This window comes from Aulonocara sp. 'chitande type north' Nkhata Bay, linkage group LG17, assembly GCF_057382095.1.
Source record: "Aulonocara sp. 'chitande type north' Nkhata Bay isolate Kocher_YH1m ecotype deep benthic linkage group LG17, A_spYH_male_GT1.1, whole genome shotgun sequence".
Lineage (NCBI taxonomy): Eukaryota > Metazoa > Chordata > Actinopteri > Cichliformes > Cichlidae > Aulonocara > Aulonocara sp. 'chitande type north' Nkhata Bay.
Window position 1 is genome coordinate 41014305 of NC_141360.1, and position 15893 is coordinate 41030197.

The 15893-nt window shown below is 46.1% G+C and overlaps 1 protein-coding gene across 3 annotated transcripts in view; it reads left to right on the top strand.

The window, feature by feature from the left end:
* Positions 1 to 15893, top strand: part of ano8b (anoctamin 8b) — a 42375-nt gene that overhangs the window by 17296 nt on the left and 9186 nt on the right. Inside the window, exons 2-16 of one of the 3 annotated variants that reach the window (XM_086268154.1) lie at positions 2786 to 2896; positions 3948 to 4080; positions 7028 to 7166; positions 7258 to 7354; positions 7505 to 7621; positions 7709 to 7836; positions 7927 to 8088; positions 9688 to 9840; positions 10095 to 10221; positions 10700 to 10755; positions 10840 to 10914; positions 11004 to 11138; positions 13579 to 13826; positions 14115 to 14274; positions 14357 to 14725. In XM_086268154.1, the coding sequence (XP_086124280.1) occupies positions 2786 to 2896; positions 3948 to 4080; positions 7028 to 7166; positions 7258 to 7354; positions 7505 to 7621; positions 7709 to 7836; positions 7927 to 8088; positions 9688 to 9840; positions 10095 to 10221; positions 10700 to 10755; positions 10840 to 10914; positions 11004 to 11138; positions 13579 to 13826; positions 14115 to 14274; positions 14357 to 14725 (2210 nt within the window). Of the gene's footprint in view, positions 1 to 221; positions 704 to 2785; positions 2897 to 3947; positions 4081 to 7027; positions 7167 to 7257; positions 7355 to 7504; positions 7622 to 7708; positions 7837 to 7926; positions 8089 to 9687; positions 9841 to 10094; positions 10222 to 10699; positions 10756 to 10839; positions 10915 to 11003; positions 11139 to 13578; positions 13827 to 14114; positions 14275 to 14356; positions 14726 to 15893 lie in introns of those variants that run through there. The other 2 variants (XM_086268153.1, XM_086268151.1) reach the window with 2 other exon arrangements.

Below are 15893 nucleotides of genomic sequence, written 5' to 3' on the forward strand. Positions count from 1 at the left end.
ATGACATCCGGGATCTTTTGTTTTTCTGTGTAGCTGCTCCACAGTCTTTACCGAGATGTTGTTTAAAGATAAATATGGATCAAAAGAGTAAACAAACACACGACCCTCACTGCACAGGTCCTGTTTAATACCGTTATTATTTGCTGCTGTTTTACAAACCGTTACCTCAAAACACTCCAAAAATAGCTGCTTATCTGGCCGTGCTCTCATTTGTGCTGCTTGATGAAAATACATTTCTATGAAACTGACAACAACTTATTCCCAGAACATGAGAGGCGGGTTATTTCTATAGCAAAGGGGGGACGTGCAAACACAAAGCTGCAGCACGAGCCCGTCTGTGCATTCAAGCCTTGACGGGCGACGTATGAATCAAACATCGGGACACATGAAGTGAAGCTTTGTTGAAACCAATCTGTTAGCTGCTCCAAGTGTGTGTGTGTGTGTGTGTGTGTGTGTGTGTGTGTGTGTGTTGCCTTCAGCGATGAATACAGGACTCATTAGAATTGCTGTCATGTTGCAGCGCTGCCTGCAGCATCTCCTCTAAAGCACAGTGGAACAACCAGTCACATTTCAGTATCCAGGAGAAGCACTGAAGAATAAAAAGACAAACACCTCCGTCTCCTGTTTGGCCTGTTGAGATGTTTAAAAATGTTCTTCAGAGGAAAATCAGCGTGGAACCAGATAAAGCGGTTGCAGCCTCTTCGTAAGTACTCGAGGGACTCTTTAAATACTGATGTTGGTACTGAAATCATTATTCTCGACAAAAGACACCAGATAGGAGGCAGACAAATCTTTAGATTTCCTGGATATATTTGATAAATAATAATAATAATGGCCTTAATTAATAAAAACAGTAAAAAAGTAGGTGTTGTTCCTACAGCGTAACCTTAATGCTGTTATTTATATTTCATAATATCCAACTATGGTGGATCCATCCATTCTTAATAATACCAAAGAATGTTTCCTGCTTGCAGTGAAACGTGCTGCTCGTTATCGTCTTCGTCCGCGACGTTACTTGTTGCTTTCTGTTCAATTTGCACAAACTGAACTTGACAAAAGAGCTTTTGTCCATTTAGCATCCTCAGCTTGGAACGAGCTGCCGAACGACCGGAAAACGTCAGAATTCATTTCATTAAGTGCTTTTAAATCAAAACTCTGAATCCTGGAGGATTTTTGTAACTGCGAGATACTCGCTGCTGCCATCTTGGCCAGTTTTTAATCTCAGTGGGATTTTCCTGGTTAAATAAATTTTTAAAAATCACCCAAAGCTTCCTGTTCATACGTCTTACACATGTGCAGTGTTGTAGTGTATTTGTTGTAGTTAGCCCAGCACAGTGTGCTGCGTGCATGATGTGTGACTTACAGAGGGTTTTATCGGTGATCTGTCCGACATGAACAAACAGCTCGAGTGCCTGTAACACCTGCGTGGTGCACCTGGTAATTTGCTCTTTTTGTTTAAAAAAATAAATCTGCATTAATAGAGCTTTAAACACTGAGGGACTGTACCAGCAGATCTCATGACCTTTCATGAATACAGAGATGACTTCATAGTGCACGTTGATCCAGTGCTGATGCGCATACATAATGTGAAGGTGAAAAACAAATCTAGATGTGCAAATACACTCTGTGGCTTTTTCCCCGAAGCCCCACCGGGCGTCCCTCTGTTCACAGTTCCAGGAAGCAGGATGACACGCTGACTGGCAGCAGCGCAGAGATGCATTAATGTGACAGTTTGAGTTAAAGCACCGTAATAAAATTAGCAGCCACTTCCCTGTTTGCCACATTTTAAAAGCATTTAAGTGATATCTGAACTGATAAGACTGACGAGCTTTTACATTTGTAAGATTCATTTTACTGCTTCAAACATACAAAAATAAACTTTCATGACTGCGATTCCACCTTTCTTGACTTTGCTCTTCATTAAGGGGGGGATGCTGTGGGATGGCCTCTCCACGCTGCTGTCGTTGTTATTTAGGACTCGTAAACAGTTTACACAGACGGTCCTGTGACAGCTGAGCAGGATGTGAGCTTACGCCCATCGCAGTTCACTCGGCTTTCTTTTGACTCTTTGCACTGGCTCCGATTTTTCAGCGAGGTTGTTGAAAGATGAGCGAGGTGTCAGGGACACCAAAGATTGCAGCGATGTTACAGGATCCAGGGGGGAAAATTTATTGTGTTGGTCTTCCTTCAGCCCGCCTGGAGTTGGCAGCGTTTTGAATGTCACATTACTGTGACAGTCGAGCTATTTCCAGTTTGCTCTGGACTTCAGGGACCAGAGATGAAGTAGATGTACACAGACCGAGTTCATGCATGTGTGTGTGTACAGAGCATTGCATTGTCTCTGAGACTCATTACATATCACAGCACTCAGAAATAACTGCTTTAAGTGTGTGTGTGTGTGTGTGTGTGTGTGTGTGTGTGTGTGTGTGTGTGTGTGTGTGTGTGTGTGTGTGTGTGTGTGTGTGATAAATCATAGCAGAGGGTGGTGAACAATGTGTGGCCTCTGGTCTTGGCAGGGCAGGATTATTTCAGTCAGTGTCGTGTTGTGAGTCAGAGCGGTGTGACATTTAAATCTGTCCTGTCAAGAAAGACAGTTGTGTGTGTGTGTGTGTGTCTTTGTGTTGTGGCAGCAGGGGTAAGGGTTTGGAGAAAGTGGGGTCAGGTGGCGGGGGTGTGTGAAAATGTTAAAAATGCCATTTCTGCTTACACCCTGTCTCTTTGAAAAGGTGACTGTCCCCCTCTCCGTGGGTCCGTCTGACTGTCCGTCTGTCTCTCCGTCTTTCAGATAAGCTGTTCGGGAAGCGGCTGCTGCAGGCTGGAAGACACATCATGTCTCATAAGTCTTGGATGAAAACGGTGCCCACAGAGAACTGCGACGTCCTCATGACATTTGCAGGTCAATCAAACACACACATTCCTGCTGCTTTCATACGTGTGAGAATCCTGACTGACAGCTTTCATATCACAAACACAGAACTATGTCTGCAGTTAACCCTCAGTGTGGAGCTGCTGCTCATCATCACTTTTTAATTTGCTTTTCATGTAGGAAAAGAGGGTAATCCCCGTGTTTGAAACGCTGGAACAATTTTCTGTTCTATCACAGAGGATCTGTGTCCTTTTTGTATTGTTCGGCCCATTGTGATGTCCTGGGAATGTCTTGAGGAAACAGTTTTGGCAGAAACAATCACATGGACCCAAAAACTGAAATAATTCATGTTCAGGGGACAGACACTGTCTCTGTTTTTAAGATGAGGCTTACAGCGCTCCTTTTCAATAAAGCTTAAAGTTAAACCTGGATCAGATCTAACTTAGACTGCTGAGGGCTGCACTGTTTCTTCTTCTACTCTCTGTATGTTTAAACACAATTTGGCATTTAATCATTAGTTATTATTCCTCTCTGGCTCTCTTCCACGGGCGTCTTTAGTCTTGCCTTGCTCCCCTCACTCCCAACCGGTCCCAGCAGAGGGCCGCCCATCCCCGAATCTGATTCTGCTTTAGGTTTCTTCCTGTTACAAGGCAGTTTTTCCTTCCCACTGTCACCAAGTTCCGCCTCACAGAGGATCATGTGATTGTCGGGGTTTCCATGACTGCAGGGTCTTTACTTACCATGATGACTGTTGGGAGCTGATTGGCAGTGGCATACAATATGACTTATGTTACATGTTAACTTTGCAATAACTGCAGTGAACACGAGCTTTTACTGTGACGCTCAGTCAGTCACTGTAGTGTCGGTGGAAAAATGTTAGATGCGCTCTTATTTCCTAGTTTCACCTTCAGCTGTAAGCTTAGGCTGGCGCCCTGCAGGCCGAGAAGAACGTGATGATTCAGTAGTATGACCTCACACCTCCAGCTGCTGCTCAGAGATAAAAGCAAAGACTGTGGGAGTACTCGGCAGATCCTACGGGGGCGTCAACACGAACTCTTTGTTTTTCCACTTCCTGTTACAGATACTACAGATGACCACACGTTACTATGGCTACTTAACCACATCCGACTGGGAATCCCAGAGCTCATCATCCAGATCCGACATCATAAACACACGCGAGTCTACGCATTCTTCATCACCGCTACGTATGAAAAGTAAGAAATCAACCAATCAAATCAGAAAGGAGCCTCTGGTTCGTGCTTCTGTTCATTTTGCCTCTGTCAGGGCGCCCCAGGGTGGCTGTGGCTGCAATGTAGCTGCCATCACCAGTGTGTGACTGGATGTGTAAAGCGCTATAAAAATACAGGCCATGTGTTGGCTGATGCTGCTGACAGTAGGACCGCAGCACTGATTATCAAACTGTTCTTTTAGTTAATCAGTTAGTTCAATGTTTCACTCTCTCCTTTAAAATGATTAGAATATTCCAGCTTTATGATCGAACTTGCTTGTTCTCACCTTCACTGCTTCTTCAGACATATCATAGTTCGGGATGTTGGTGCTGTTTTAACTGTGATCAATAATTAACAAACGACCCATCGCAGATATTACTTAATATCGCCTCTTCCTCCACTGGCTCGAGGGGTAGTTATTTTTGAACGTTACTACGGGAGTCGGGATGTAAAAGGCGAGAATAACCCTGCTGTGCTGTGTCGGTGTGAAGCAGCGCCTCCGTTTATCATAGTTTTAAATGTAGTTGCAGCTTATAGTAGGCGCAGCAGTTTAGCTCGTACACTGTGAATCACGAGTGAAGCTGATGCCTGGTGAATCAGCATTGCTCCTCTGCTGCTGGTCTTTCAAGTTTTCCAGAGGCTTTAGCATCATGCTAACCTCTGTGTAGTGGATTTGCTGTGATTTCACTCCCACTGTCACAGACAGTCACAGGTGAGTGCAGGGTCACTTTAATATCAGTGCTGACTTTGACGTATAAATACAGAGAAATACAATCTGGGGATCAGGGCGGCAGCTGCTCCCGTGCTGCATTTCACCACAAATGTTGAATCCTCTGTGCTGACTGCGCTTTTAGACGACGGGCTTATCTAACATAAACCTTTTACCTGTGAATGCAGTAAGAGCGGACAGATTGTGGGAAAGAAGAGAGAGAGACAAGCGGGCGTGACAGAGAGAGAGAGATAAAAGCAGAAAGGATGCAAGGTAAAGAAACGCAAAGAGGAAGCAGTGAGGAAAGGTGGTGAGGAAGGATGGACTGAGTGCTCTTCTTAAAAGTGTGCCAGTGGGTTTTGGATGAAAAGCTCAAAGAAAGTGCTGCTTGACCACACACACACACACACACACACACACACACACACACACACACACACACACACACACACACGTGTTTTCATATTGTTGTGGGGACATCTCATTGGGATAATGCTTTCCCTAGCCCCTACCGTAACCATGAAAAATCAATGCCTAATCCTAACCGTAACCCTGACACTAAAACCACATTTTGAGTCTCAAACTCATTTGGTCCTGACAAAGATATGTAAACACACACACACCTGCTGTGGGGTCGGTTGACCTACATTTTATGTGGTAGAAATCATAACCCAGAAAGTGCTCCACGTCCTCTTGAATTCCCCTCGGATACTGATTCCCGGTCCACCATGAAGCAGCGTGAAAAATCCTTTCCTGTTTTAGTTTTGTTGGATATGTTCAGCTGTGCCATTTGTTCAGTATGTTTTCATATCGTCACATGATTTATAGTTGTGTTGTTATCATCGCTGAAAGAGTCAGGATGGAGCTGTACGTGTGGGAGTGTTTTGTGCGTTTTTTCAGAAAGGCTTCATTCATTTAACTGAAAGCAGCAAATTCAGCTGTAACAGAACATTTTCTTACCTGACATGTCATCAGTTACTCATTCTGCTGCTCTGACGGGCAGTTTACGGTTTGCCATTTGGATCTGCTGAGTTTCTGCATTACCTACATTAGCATAAACACGCAGAGCTCTCCATCAGCAGTGTTACTTTACAAGGTTAGCTTTGTCCACGCTTTGCGTACAGCCTCACTGTCAGACTTTCTCTCTTTGTGTTTTTGTATTTTCTTGTTAAAAAGCTGAACACTTTGATGAAATAAGAAAAGAGAGAATCTCATTAAGATTCCTGGCAGCAGCTGCTCACCTCTAAAAGGCCTCCTGGTTTTGGCTTCGATTACTAAACAGTTGGTTTAAACAGATAAAGCCTCGTTTTTTTCTTCCTCACACAAGCACCTTTATTGTGACGGTTCTGCGCTGTAAGCAGTATTCAGGCGTGAAACACAAGCTTACACCTCAGATTTCTGCTGTAATCCATCAGGTGCCGTCCGTGCTTCTTTGTGCTGCCCCTGCGAGTACATGGAGCTGCATGATGGATGGCTGTTACACATCGGCCGTACGTCTTTGTGCGTGCGTGTAAAGACTATATATACATGTGAGGGCGAGGTGAGCTCTTAGCCTGCGGGGAACAGAGAGGGAGCTGCATTATTATTGAGATTTCAGCACAAGGCCGGCGGGAAGGACAGACGGAGATGGAAAAAAGGATGATGGGATAGAAGGAGGGGAGGAGAGCGATGGATGAAGAGGGGAGGCTGAGAGAAGACAGCGTGGGCATGAAAGAGGACGAGAGCATGGGGATAGAAGATGTGCAGGAAGGCATGATGGGAAATGAGATGAGGTTCAGACATTACAGCTGAAGGACAAACCACTGTTTTTTTTAGTAATGTGGAAAAGTGGCCAAACAGAAGTGCTGCAGTGTTGTGAATTAAGATAAATCAGGTGATTATTGGGATTATTTTTAGTGTCAATCATCAGTTTAACCAACATGTTAGAAGAAAAAAGGACCATCCCAGCATGCAGGCATACATGTTTATAGCTCATAGCTGTAAAAAGAGAGACAACACCGCGTGTTGCTGTTACTATGCAATTACTCCCATTATTCCTCTCGCCGCCTCCATAATGTGCGGTGTTACCACCAGCAGAGTGAGAGCCCGGGCGTCGCCGCGTAGGCAATTAGAAACAAAAGATTTAATTAGACGAGATTAATGCACTGCAGATGACACAGATTACACGTGTAGCGTGGGCGTCTGAGGCCGGCTTAAAAAAACCTGCCCGATGTTGTCGTGCAGTTTGCTGCGAGGCGCCGAGGAAATGGGACTGAGGAAAGCAGTGAAGCCCGAGTTTGGCGGAGGAACACGGAGCTTCTCCTGCGAGGAGGACTACATCTACGAGAACATCGAGAGCGAGCTGTGCTTCTTCACCTCGCAGGTCAGTGCGACTCCAGTTATTCCCAGGTACCTACACTGGGAAAAGTTTTTCTCACGTTGCTTCCTCCTCCTCCTCTTCCCGGTGGCTGCAGGAGAGGCAGAGCATCATTAAATACTGGCTGGACAACCTACGTGCCAAACAAGGGGAGGTGCTTCATAACATCAGCTTCCTGGAAGGCCAGCCAATCAGTAAGTGATCAGAGCTAAAAGCTCCGTTGTCTTCAGCGGGCCGCGGCGTGTGTGATTGATGGTTTCCTCTCCTCGAGTGCTTCTCTCTCTAACTAAATAAAGTAAATCATCTGCTTAAATATGTTTTGCTGCTCGCTTTACTCTCTGCAGTCCCGGAGCTGAGTGCGAGAGGTGTGATCCAGCAGGTGTTCCCTCTGCATGAGCAGAGGATCCTCAGCCAGCTGATGAAGTCTTGGGTCCAGGCTGTTTGTGAGAAGCAGCCGTTAGGTTAATAAATCAAAGCTCGCTTTTACGCTGTTTCCATCTCTGACTTTGCTGTTTGCCTCACTGTTATCTTATCGATCTCACAAACAGATGATATCTGTGACTACTTCGGGGTGAAGATTGCCATGTATTTTGCCTGGCTGGGTTTCTACACCACCTCCATGTTATATCCCGCCGTGATCGGTTTCGTGCTTTGGATGCTCACCGAGTCCGATCAGGTGAGCAGAGATGAGCCGTGTGCTTGTGTAGGAAAAGGAAACAATGACACCGCCCAGTCAAACCGATAAATGTCTGCATGCTTGCCTCAGACGAGCCGGGACATCTGCTGCGTGGTGTTTGCCCTCTTCAATGTGGTGTGGGCCACTCTGTTTCTGGAGCGGTGGAAGCGGAGGGGGGCGGAGCTGGCGTATAAGTGGGGAACGCTGGACGCGCCTGCGGAGTCCCTGGAGGAACCACGGCCTCAGTTCCGGGTGAGAGAAATTAAACTCTGATTCAGTCAAGGTGCTTTACAGCGTCAGATAAAGACAATGCAGCAGAGTAACACTGAACAAAGCTTTGCAACAGGAATTAAAGGCGAACGATGTGGATTCAGTTCAGTTATAGCTGATGAGAAACAGGAGGACAGATTTAAAGCAGAGCATGGAGCAACAAATAGTCCAACGTGTAAGGAAGCTGAGTGATATTTGCTCTATAGTGGGCAAATATCCAGATAATATTTAAAAATGAAGAAGCTCCCAGTATAACACACTGGAGAAACTGGTTACATGCTGTCCTTGTTATGGGAAAACATCCCTGCAGGACTACAGCTGAAAATAGACGACCTGTTGTTAAATGCTCACCAATGATAGCGAGCGAATCAGAATGATGCTGACAGCTGCACAGTTTCCTTTTTTCTTCTGCTTTATTCACAAAAACTTTAATTATGTACTTTGGGAACAGCTTTAGTTACTCTTCCACTACAAGGAGATGTCAGAACAGAAGTGGAACTGAGGATTGATTGATTGATTGATTGATTGATTGATTGATTGATTGATTGCTTGATTGGGGTGGCTGTAGCTCAGGAGTCGAGCAGGTCGTCCACTAATCGCAGGGTCGGTGGTTTGATCGCTGGCTGCTCCAGCCTGCAGCCGAATCCTCGGGAAAGAAAATAATGAAGTATGACTGTTAGATAGAAAGCACTTCAGTACAAAAAGCATAAACAGTGTTTGTGAGAATTTCACTTCAAAAACAACATCACAGCTGATCAACGTGCTGTACCAAACTAAGAGAACAAAAGAATAAATGGGTACACAGGGCAAAAACAAAGACGACAACTCACACGGGCCGAGGAGGACAGGTGTGTTTTTAAATGAGCTTTAAAAGCAGCGAGGGATGGAGCCTGCCTGAGCTCCAGAGGAAGCTCATTCCACATTTTGGGAGACAAAGCTGCAAAGACTCGGTCTCCTCGGGGTTTCTAAAATGTTTCTGGGACAGCTAGCTGATCTAAGAGCACGAGACGGCACGTAAGGGTGAAGCAGCTCAGACAAATAATAAGAAGCGAGACCATTAAGACTTAAAAACAAATACAAGAATTTTAAAATGGGTTCAAAACTTAATGGAAGCCAATGAATTGCAGTAAATGCTCAGATCAGAGTGTCAACAGGACGGGTTTAATGTTTGACGGCTGCCTCAGCTGAAAGAAGGAGAACTTCACCACAGTGTCGATGTGAGTCAATGAGGCGAGTTGTTTAAAGTGCTTTGAGCAGTGAGAGTAGAAAACAGTCCGTTTATGTGAAACGTGCTTCTTCATGTGCAAATGCAAAGAGGAGAAAAAGCACAAAACAAATATGTTACTGTGATTATCTAACAGCGTCACTAATGTGGGGTCCAGGGTCTCCTGACCCACCCCTAAAATATTGTCTTTATCAAAAAGGAGCATTTAAAGCCAACAACAAAGGCAGCGAGTCTCCTGTGTGACGGCTGGCTGAAGGCTCCGCTTCACATTTTACCTTTGAGAACTCAAATGAGTGCTTTGTGCGTTTTCCCTCCAGCCTCTCCTCTTTACGCTGTTTCATATCCTCTGTCTGCAGGGAATCAAGCGCTGCAGTCCTATAACGGGATGCGAGGAGTTCTACTATCCTCCGTGGCGGAGGCGTCTATTCAGGTGGCTGGTCAGCCTGCCCATCTGTATCCTCTGTCTCTGTTTTGTCTTCCTGGTCATGCTCATCTGCTTTGAGCTGCAGGTCAGTCCAGCTGTCAGCATCTGTTCTCTTTGTTGTGTCCCGCTTTGATGAATACAGCAGCAAATTTAACGCAAGAAAATCATCTTCTTTTGTCAGATTTCTTTTAGAGTTTGACGTAATGAAGCATTTTAAAGAAGCTACGAAACCAAAAACCACAGACAGTAACTAATAATAAACAAATAGACTCCACGCTTCATAGAATGGGAGTGTTTATTGCCTTTGGGGGCTGAGAAGTTGTATTTGTGTCTCTGCAGGAGTTTGTGATGGGGATCAAGGAAATGCCTCGGCTGGCTCGCTTCATCCCCAAAATCATGCTCGCTATCACTGTGACTGCGTGTGATGAGGTGTACAGGAAGATCGCCTGCTGGCTCAATGACATGGGTGAGCGCCGAGCTTCTAGGCCGGCAAAACGTAACCGCAGATTCAGAGCAGAGCGTCTCTTACTCAAGATGATCTCCTGAAAGTCGCGTCCTTAATATTAGTTATTAATATTAGTTATGGATCGCTGGCAATTCCTTTTGAGCGCTGAGCTGGCTGTGGCTCGAGAGGTCGAGCAGGCTGCACGAATCAGAAGGTTCCTGCGGTCTGGACACGATGTGTCCATCAGTGTGTGTGTGAGTGTGTGTGTGAGTGTGTGTGAGTGTGTGAGTGTGAGTGTGTGAGTGTGTGTGTGTGTGTGTGTGTGTGAGTGAGTGAGTGTGTGTGAGTGTGTGTAGAAGTGCTTTGAGCGCTCAAATAAAGGGGTGAAGCTCTACGGTTCATTAGTTACTAATTAAGCAGTCAATGATTGAAGCTTTTACTGTGCTGCATGTTTTTAATGGCTCGCCAGGTGTGTTACGCTGATGTTGTGTTTCCACAGAAAACTATAGACTCCAGAGTGCCTATGAGAAAAATCTCATCATCAAAATGGTTCTTGTAAGTGTCGTCCTTTGCTGTGGGATTGGGTGGAGCTAATTCCTCTTCCTGTTTAATCACACCTGGCCTTTCTGTCTCTTGCAGTTTCAGTTTGTAAATTCCTATCTCAGCCTTTTTTACATCGGATTCTACCTCAAAGACATGGAGCGCCTGAAAGAGGTGAGACGTTTCCGCCGCTCAGACACTCGCACTCACTCGTCGACGTCGTCATTAATCCGCACATCCGTGCGTTTGTCCGTTTGTGGAAGATGCTGCTGGTGTTGTCTCTGATCAGGAGTCTGCAGCGGCAGGTCCGGGTCAATGTGCTGCCTCACGTCTCCCTGAAGATCAAGATGCTGGTGGTCTCTGTTCCCTGGTTCTTCAGGGCTTTGCTCGGGAACAAAGTACGATCCCTGTTACGCGTAGGGAAGGTCAGAGGTCTGTTTCTGACCACCTCCGTTATGCCTTTGCATGCCAGCTTGGTGCCAATCGGTGAGCAGGTGTGCTTGGAAAGAACGTGTGCTGGAGCTCCAAACCTCCACGCTGTTAAATGGCTGCAGGGCTGTTTTCATTACATCTCTGTATTTGGGAGACTTGGGACTTTGTAGCTGTCAGCAGATACTGTCTGATTATCTAAAACCAACTTTATATTCAATGACATCAACTCTCAAAACGCGCCTCTTCTTACTTCTTCTATTGGGTCCTTTCATCTGAAGATCGGTCTTCCTGGTATTCCTTGTGATGGGAATTGTGGATTTCTTTCTTGGGCTTTTTTCCCTCTGTGAGTCATCTTGTCCCTCAGCTTCTCACCATCTGCTCCACCTTTCGGACTCTCGATGTCAGCTGACTTCCCAGTTTTCCCAGTTTACACCAGCACAGCTCAGGCTCTCCACATGTCGGTAAAGCTTTCTGATTTACTGGAAGTACCATGAAAGGCTAAAATCATTTAAAACACGTGAGACTTTTCTTGTTTCCAGTTGATGAGAGAGACGTCAGCTGTTACGTGACTGAGATGTTAGCAATCAGAGAGCAGCGTCTCCGCCTCTCAGTCCCTGTGCTGTCCATTATTGATTATGTCCTGTATGCTCTCTGTTTCTGTGCTGTAGCATCTTCTGCGCAGCGTGTTGTGCATCAGCGTTTGACCTGAAGGAGCTGCTTTCAGATTAAAGGCAACAATGGATCGTGAGCTTTGTGGTGATGCAGTCGCTGTCTAACCTCTGCGTGTGTGTATTATGTGATTGAAGACATATTAAACTCTTGGCTTTGACTGTTAAAGCTCATGTTAAGTCTAATTGTTGAATGTTGCCATTGTGTTTCTTAAATTTGTACAGTCTTAGTTTAAGCAGTAGGATCAAAGCCATTCCTTTGATCCTGACCACCTTTCCAGCCACTCTGTGCTGGGGGAGGTTTTATTGTAGATACATCCTATCTGAAAGATCTGTTTCTTTTGATGTAAGCTTCCTGGGTTTATGACCCTTTGGTCAGCAGGAGGTCTCACACACACATTCTCACATTCTCACATAACACACACACACACACACACACACACACACACTCAGTGTATACATTTACATACAGTGCCTTGTCTTTGTAACCAAAGGGGGGTTGCAAGGGGAGGTGCTTTGTAAACTATTGTTTGAAGTTTGTCAATAAAAGGCAGCGAGAGGAGGCCACCATTGGGGTCATTGTCGTGCTGGACACAGACGAGGCCTCCCTTGCGCAAGTAATGGATCGATCGACTGTCTTGTTTTCTTCATGATGAATAAGTCTCTAGAATTAGCGGGGTTTGTGGAAACACAGACCCAACAGCTCAGTTATGGTTTGATGCAACTCAGTTTCTTTTTCTGTGCTTATTGACAAGATCAGAGAAACAAAGAAACATTTTTTGTTGTAGAAACCAGGAGATCACTGAGTTTGACCAGATTAAACTCTTAAGAAACTTTATTTTGTAAAGCTAAATAAATACTTTGTGCACAGAGACACGTTCACATCGAACCTAAATGAAGGTTTATTAAAAAATGGTAATGAATCCCAAAATGATAAGAGTATAGTTGTGTTCAGTTACCCGTTTAATCTTAATCTCTGTACTTATTGTCACGCATAATGTATATGTCTTCTTCCAGATGACTTTTTCAGAAACAAAGAACTGTGTCTGTGTTGGACTCAGCATGAGATTTTATTTGTAGCCGTTCTGCTTCCCGTCAGTTCCTGTTCTGGACGCCTCCCGTTCGCCCACAGGTCAAAGTATTTGGACGAGGGACCGGGCCGTGGGTGCCGCAGCGTCTCCTGTTGCATGAAGCGTCCGTGACAGAGCCGGGAAAACATGACAACTTTGAGGTTTCTAGTCAGCTGTCCACAAATAAGCCCGTCGCACGTCTTGACTGCTGCGTCTAAAGAAACTTTAGTTTCAAGACTGATGAACTTTTCACTCGAGCCTGTCACAGGGCGGAGGTGTAATTATTGTGCGTCGCTTTGTGTCTCGGCTTGGTGGAGCAGTTTAGTTGGTTCGTTCGTGTCTGCCGTGTGCAGCGAGGTCTGTAGGTGAGAGGCTGCTGTGCTTTTTAGAGTTCGAATGTGACACAGCGATTGCTGCCTAACACCTCAGGACCCCCGATTACAGGGTCCCTCCTACTGCTTGGAATAGGGAACCATTCAGGCGGAGCTTGCCTTGAGCACACAGTCTGCATACATGTCTCTTTATTTTAAATGTTTTCACCTTATTTTATTAAGTCCTCCTGCGCTCTGTCCACTGTCATCTATCCTGTCTTGTTTCTTTTAAATGCTCCAATCAGTGCGCTGTGATCTGTGGGTGCTGCAGCTGTTTCTCTGCCTTGTGTTTGTCAGATGCTGGCCACTCTACTCATCATACGCCAGTTCCTTCAAAACGTTAAGGAGGTGCTGCAGCCTTACCTGTATGAGCGTCACAAGCTGGGAGAGCTTACGCTGCGAGCCGTGTGGGACCTGCTGCTCTCAGTGCTGCTGAAATACGCCCGGCTGGCAGCTGGAAAAGCCATGGCGTCTCCCACTGACCAGACCATGCCAGGACCCGGACTGAGGGGCACCAGGCCTGGAGTGGGGCAGCCAGAAAGAAGGTGGTGCTCTGAGCCGTTCAGTAAAGATGATGCAGTAAAGAAAGCGTGTGCTGAAAGATCCGTGACGTTCATGTGTTTAGCTGTCATTCACACCAACACTTACTGCGTTAGTCACTACAAGCAGAGCCGCTCGGCTGCAGACAGAACGACACTTTATCGTCCTCCGCTATTGTTCACGCACCGCATGCAGTTATGATTCATATCTATCAGACACCGAGTGCACAGACCGCCAGAACAGGTTGGCACACAGTTACTCTGACGTTTATCTGTCTCTTCACCTGCTCTCAGGGAAAAGAAGTGTCTGAACGGAGGATGTGGAGTGCCTGATGAGGAGGAGGGAGCTGAGAAGGACGAGGCTGACAGCGGGAGGTTCAGCGAAGGAGAGACGGAGGAGGAAAGTTTGATCGACTGCGGCTTGAAGCTGAGGAAAGTGAGCTTCATAGAGAAGGTACAGTGCCGCGTGACCAGCGTTAGCATGTTCACGCTTTAGAGGTTGAATCATGTAACTGATCAGCGATGTCGTGGTTAAGGTGGACAGAAAGGCGGCGTGCAGTGGGCCCCCTGTGGACAGCAGCTTTCTGGAGGAGGGAAGCCCCACCATGGTGGAAAAGGGAATGGACCCGGCCTCGATGTTCGAAATGTGCGACGACGACAACGGAATTCATGATGTGAAGGACTCGAGCGGGGGCAGGGCTGAGGCCGCTGATGCTGCCGCCGCCGCCAGCCCGCTGCCTTCTGGATCTGAGAGCAGCGCGTCGCTGCGTCACAGAAGAAGAGGCCGGAGCGCCGAGAGGGTCGAGCCGAAAACGAAAAGGGAATCGTGGATGGATCCCCCCGAGGAGAGAGAGAGCACCACGCTCACTCAGGCGGAGATGGAGAGCTGCATGCAGACGTACTCAGTAAGTGCACATATGTACTCACCCTGCACGTACGGCTCAACTGACACCTTGGCTGATTGTGATTGGGTAGAGGATCAATAGGGGGTCCATGGCACTCTTTGGGACACTCCCACAGGGCTTAAATCTGAGATTCTCCACCAGTCGCATTTAGAACTGAAGAAGCTTCTCAGATGAGAGGTCTTTCCAAGCTCCTTAGACTACTGACAGAAGGGAAATGCAAGTGAGGTCAGAGGTCAAATGTGACATATTTGGACCCAAACTGTAGTGTGATATTTAGTATCGTTTTAAAGATCAGAGATTTTCTTGAAAGTTTGACCTCATTTGAAGAAGTGATCAGAGGTGACTGAGTAACGTGATATTTACAATCACTATATGCCTGCATAGTTTTACATGCTCAGTGCAGCATTATTATCACTGAGGTTCAGATCAATCAAGTCAAATGTGATGTGATATTTTGAACCTTATAAAATCGGTACTTTATAAGTACCAGATGTTGACTGTGTGATAATCATCCCCGCAGACCTCGGTGGATGTAAGCCAAAGTTTCCTGGGTCGTTAACAGTTTACTCTTCGGCCGCCCCTCATCTGTTGTTTTTTTTTCGGCAAAATTATCCACACCCACCGCCGTGCTATGCATTCTGGGATATGTTGGGCCACGAAGTCTTCACCGCCACGTCCTTAAAATTCAGGGAAATGAAGGACGCATTTGAGGGCCGCATTTCGAGCAGCCTTTGAATTGGGACAGCCTTCGTTGCGTCAATGTGACGTAATCGGCCTTACAATGCGGCCTTTAAGGCTGCAGACCCTGAATCGGGATACAGCCTCTGTGTTTCATTCAGTCTGTGTCATGTCGTCTGTGTTCCCACCTCCATGTTTTCATGGTCAGTCTTTGCAGTTATCACCATAGTCTCTGAGTCTTCTTAGTTTGTCACAGTACTAGTTTTCCCAGTTTAGTTATAGTCTAGTTTAGTCACGCTATCCCTGCTTTGTTTGTTCACTTTGTCTTCAGCCATAATAAAGGCTCGCTTTCTGTTAAGTTCACTCCCGTGTACGCACCTGGGTCCATCACACACACCACCACATTAGGGGTGCAACGATATTGAACCGTTCGATACAGTGCTTTCGGTTCGGTACGCATATGTATCGAACAATACAAAATTTGTAATTT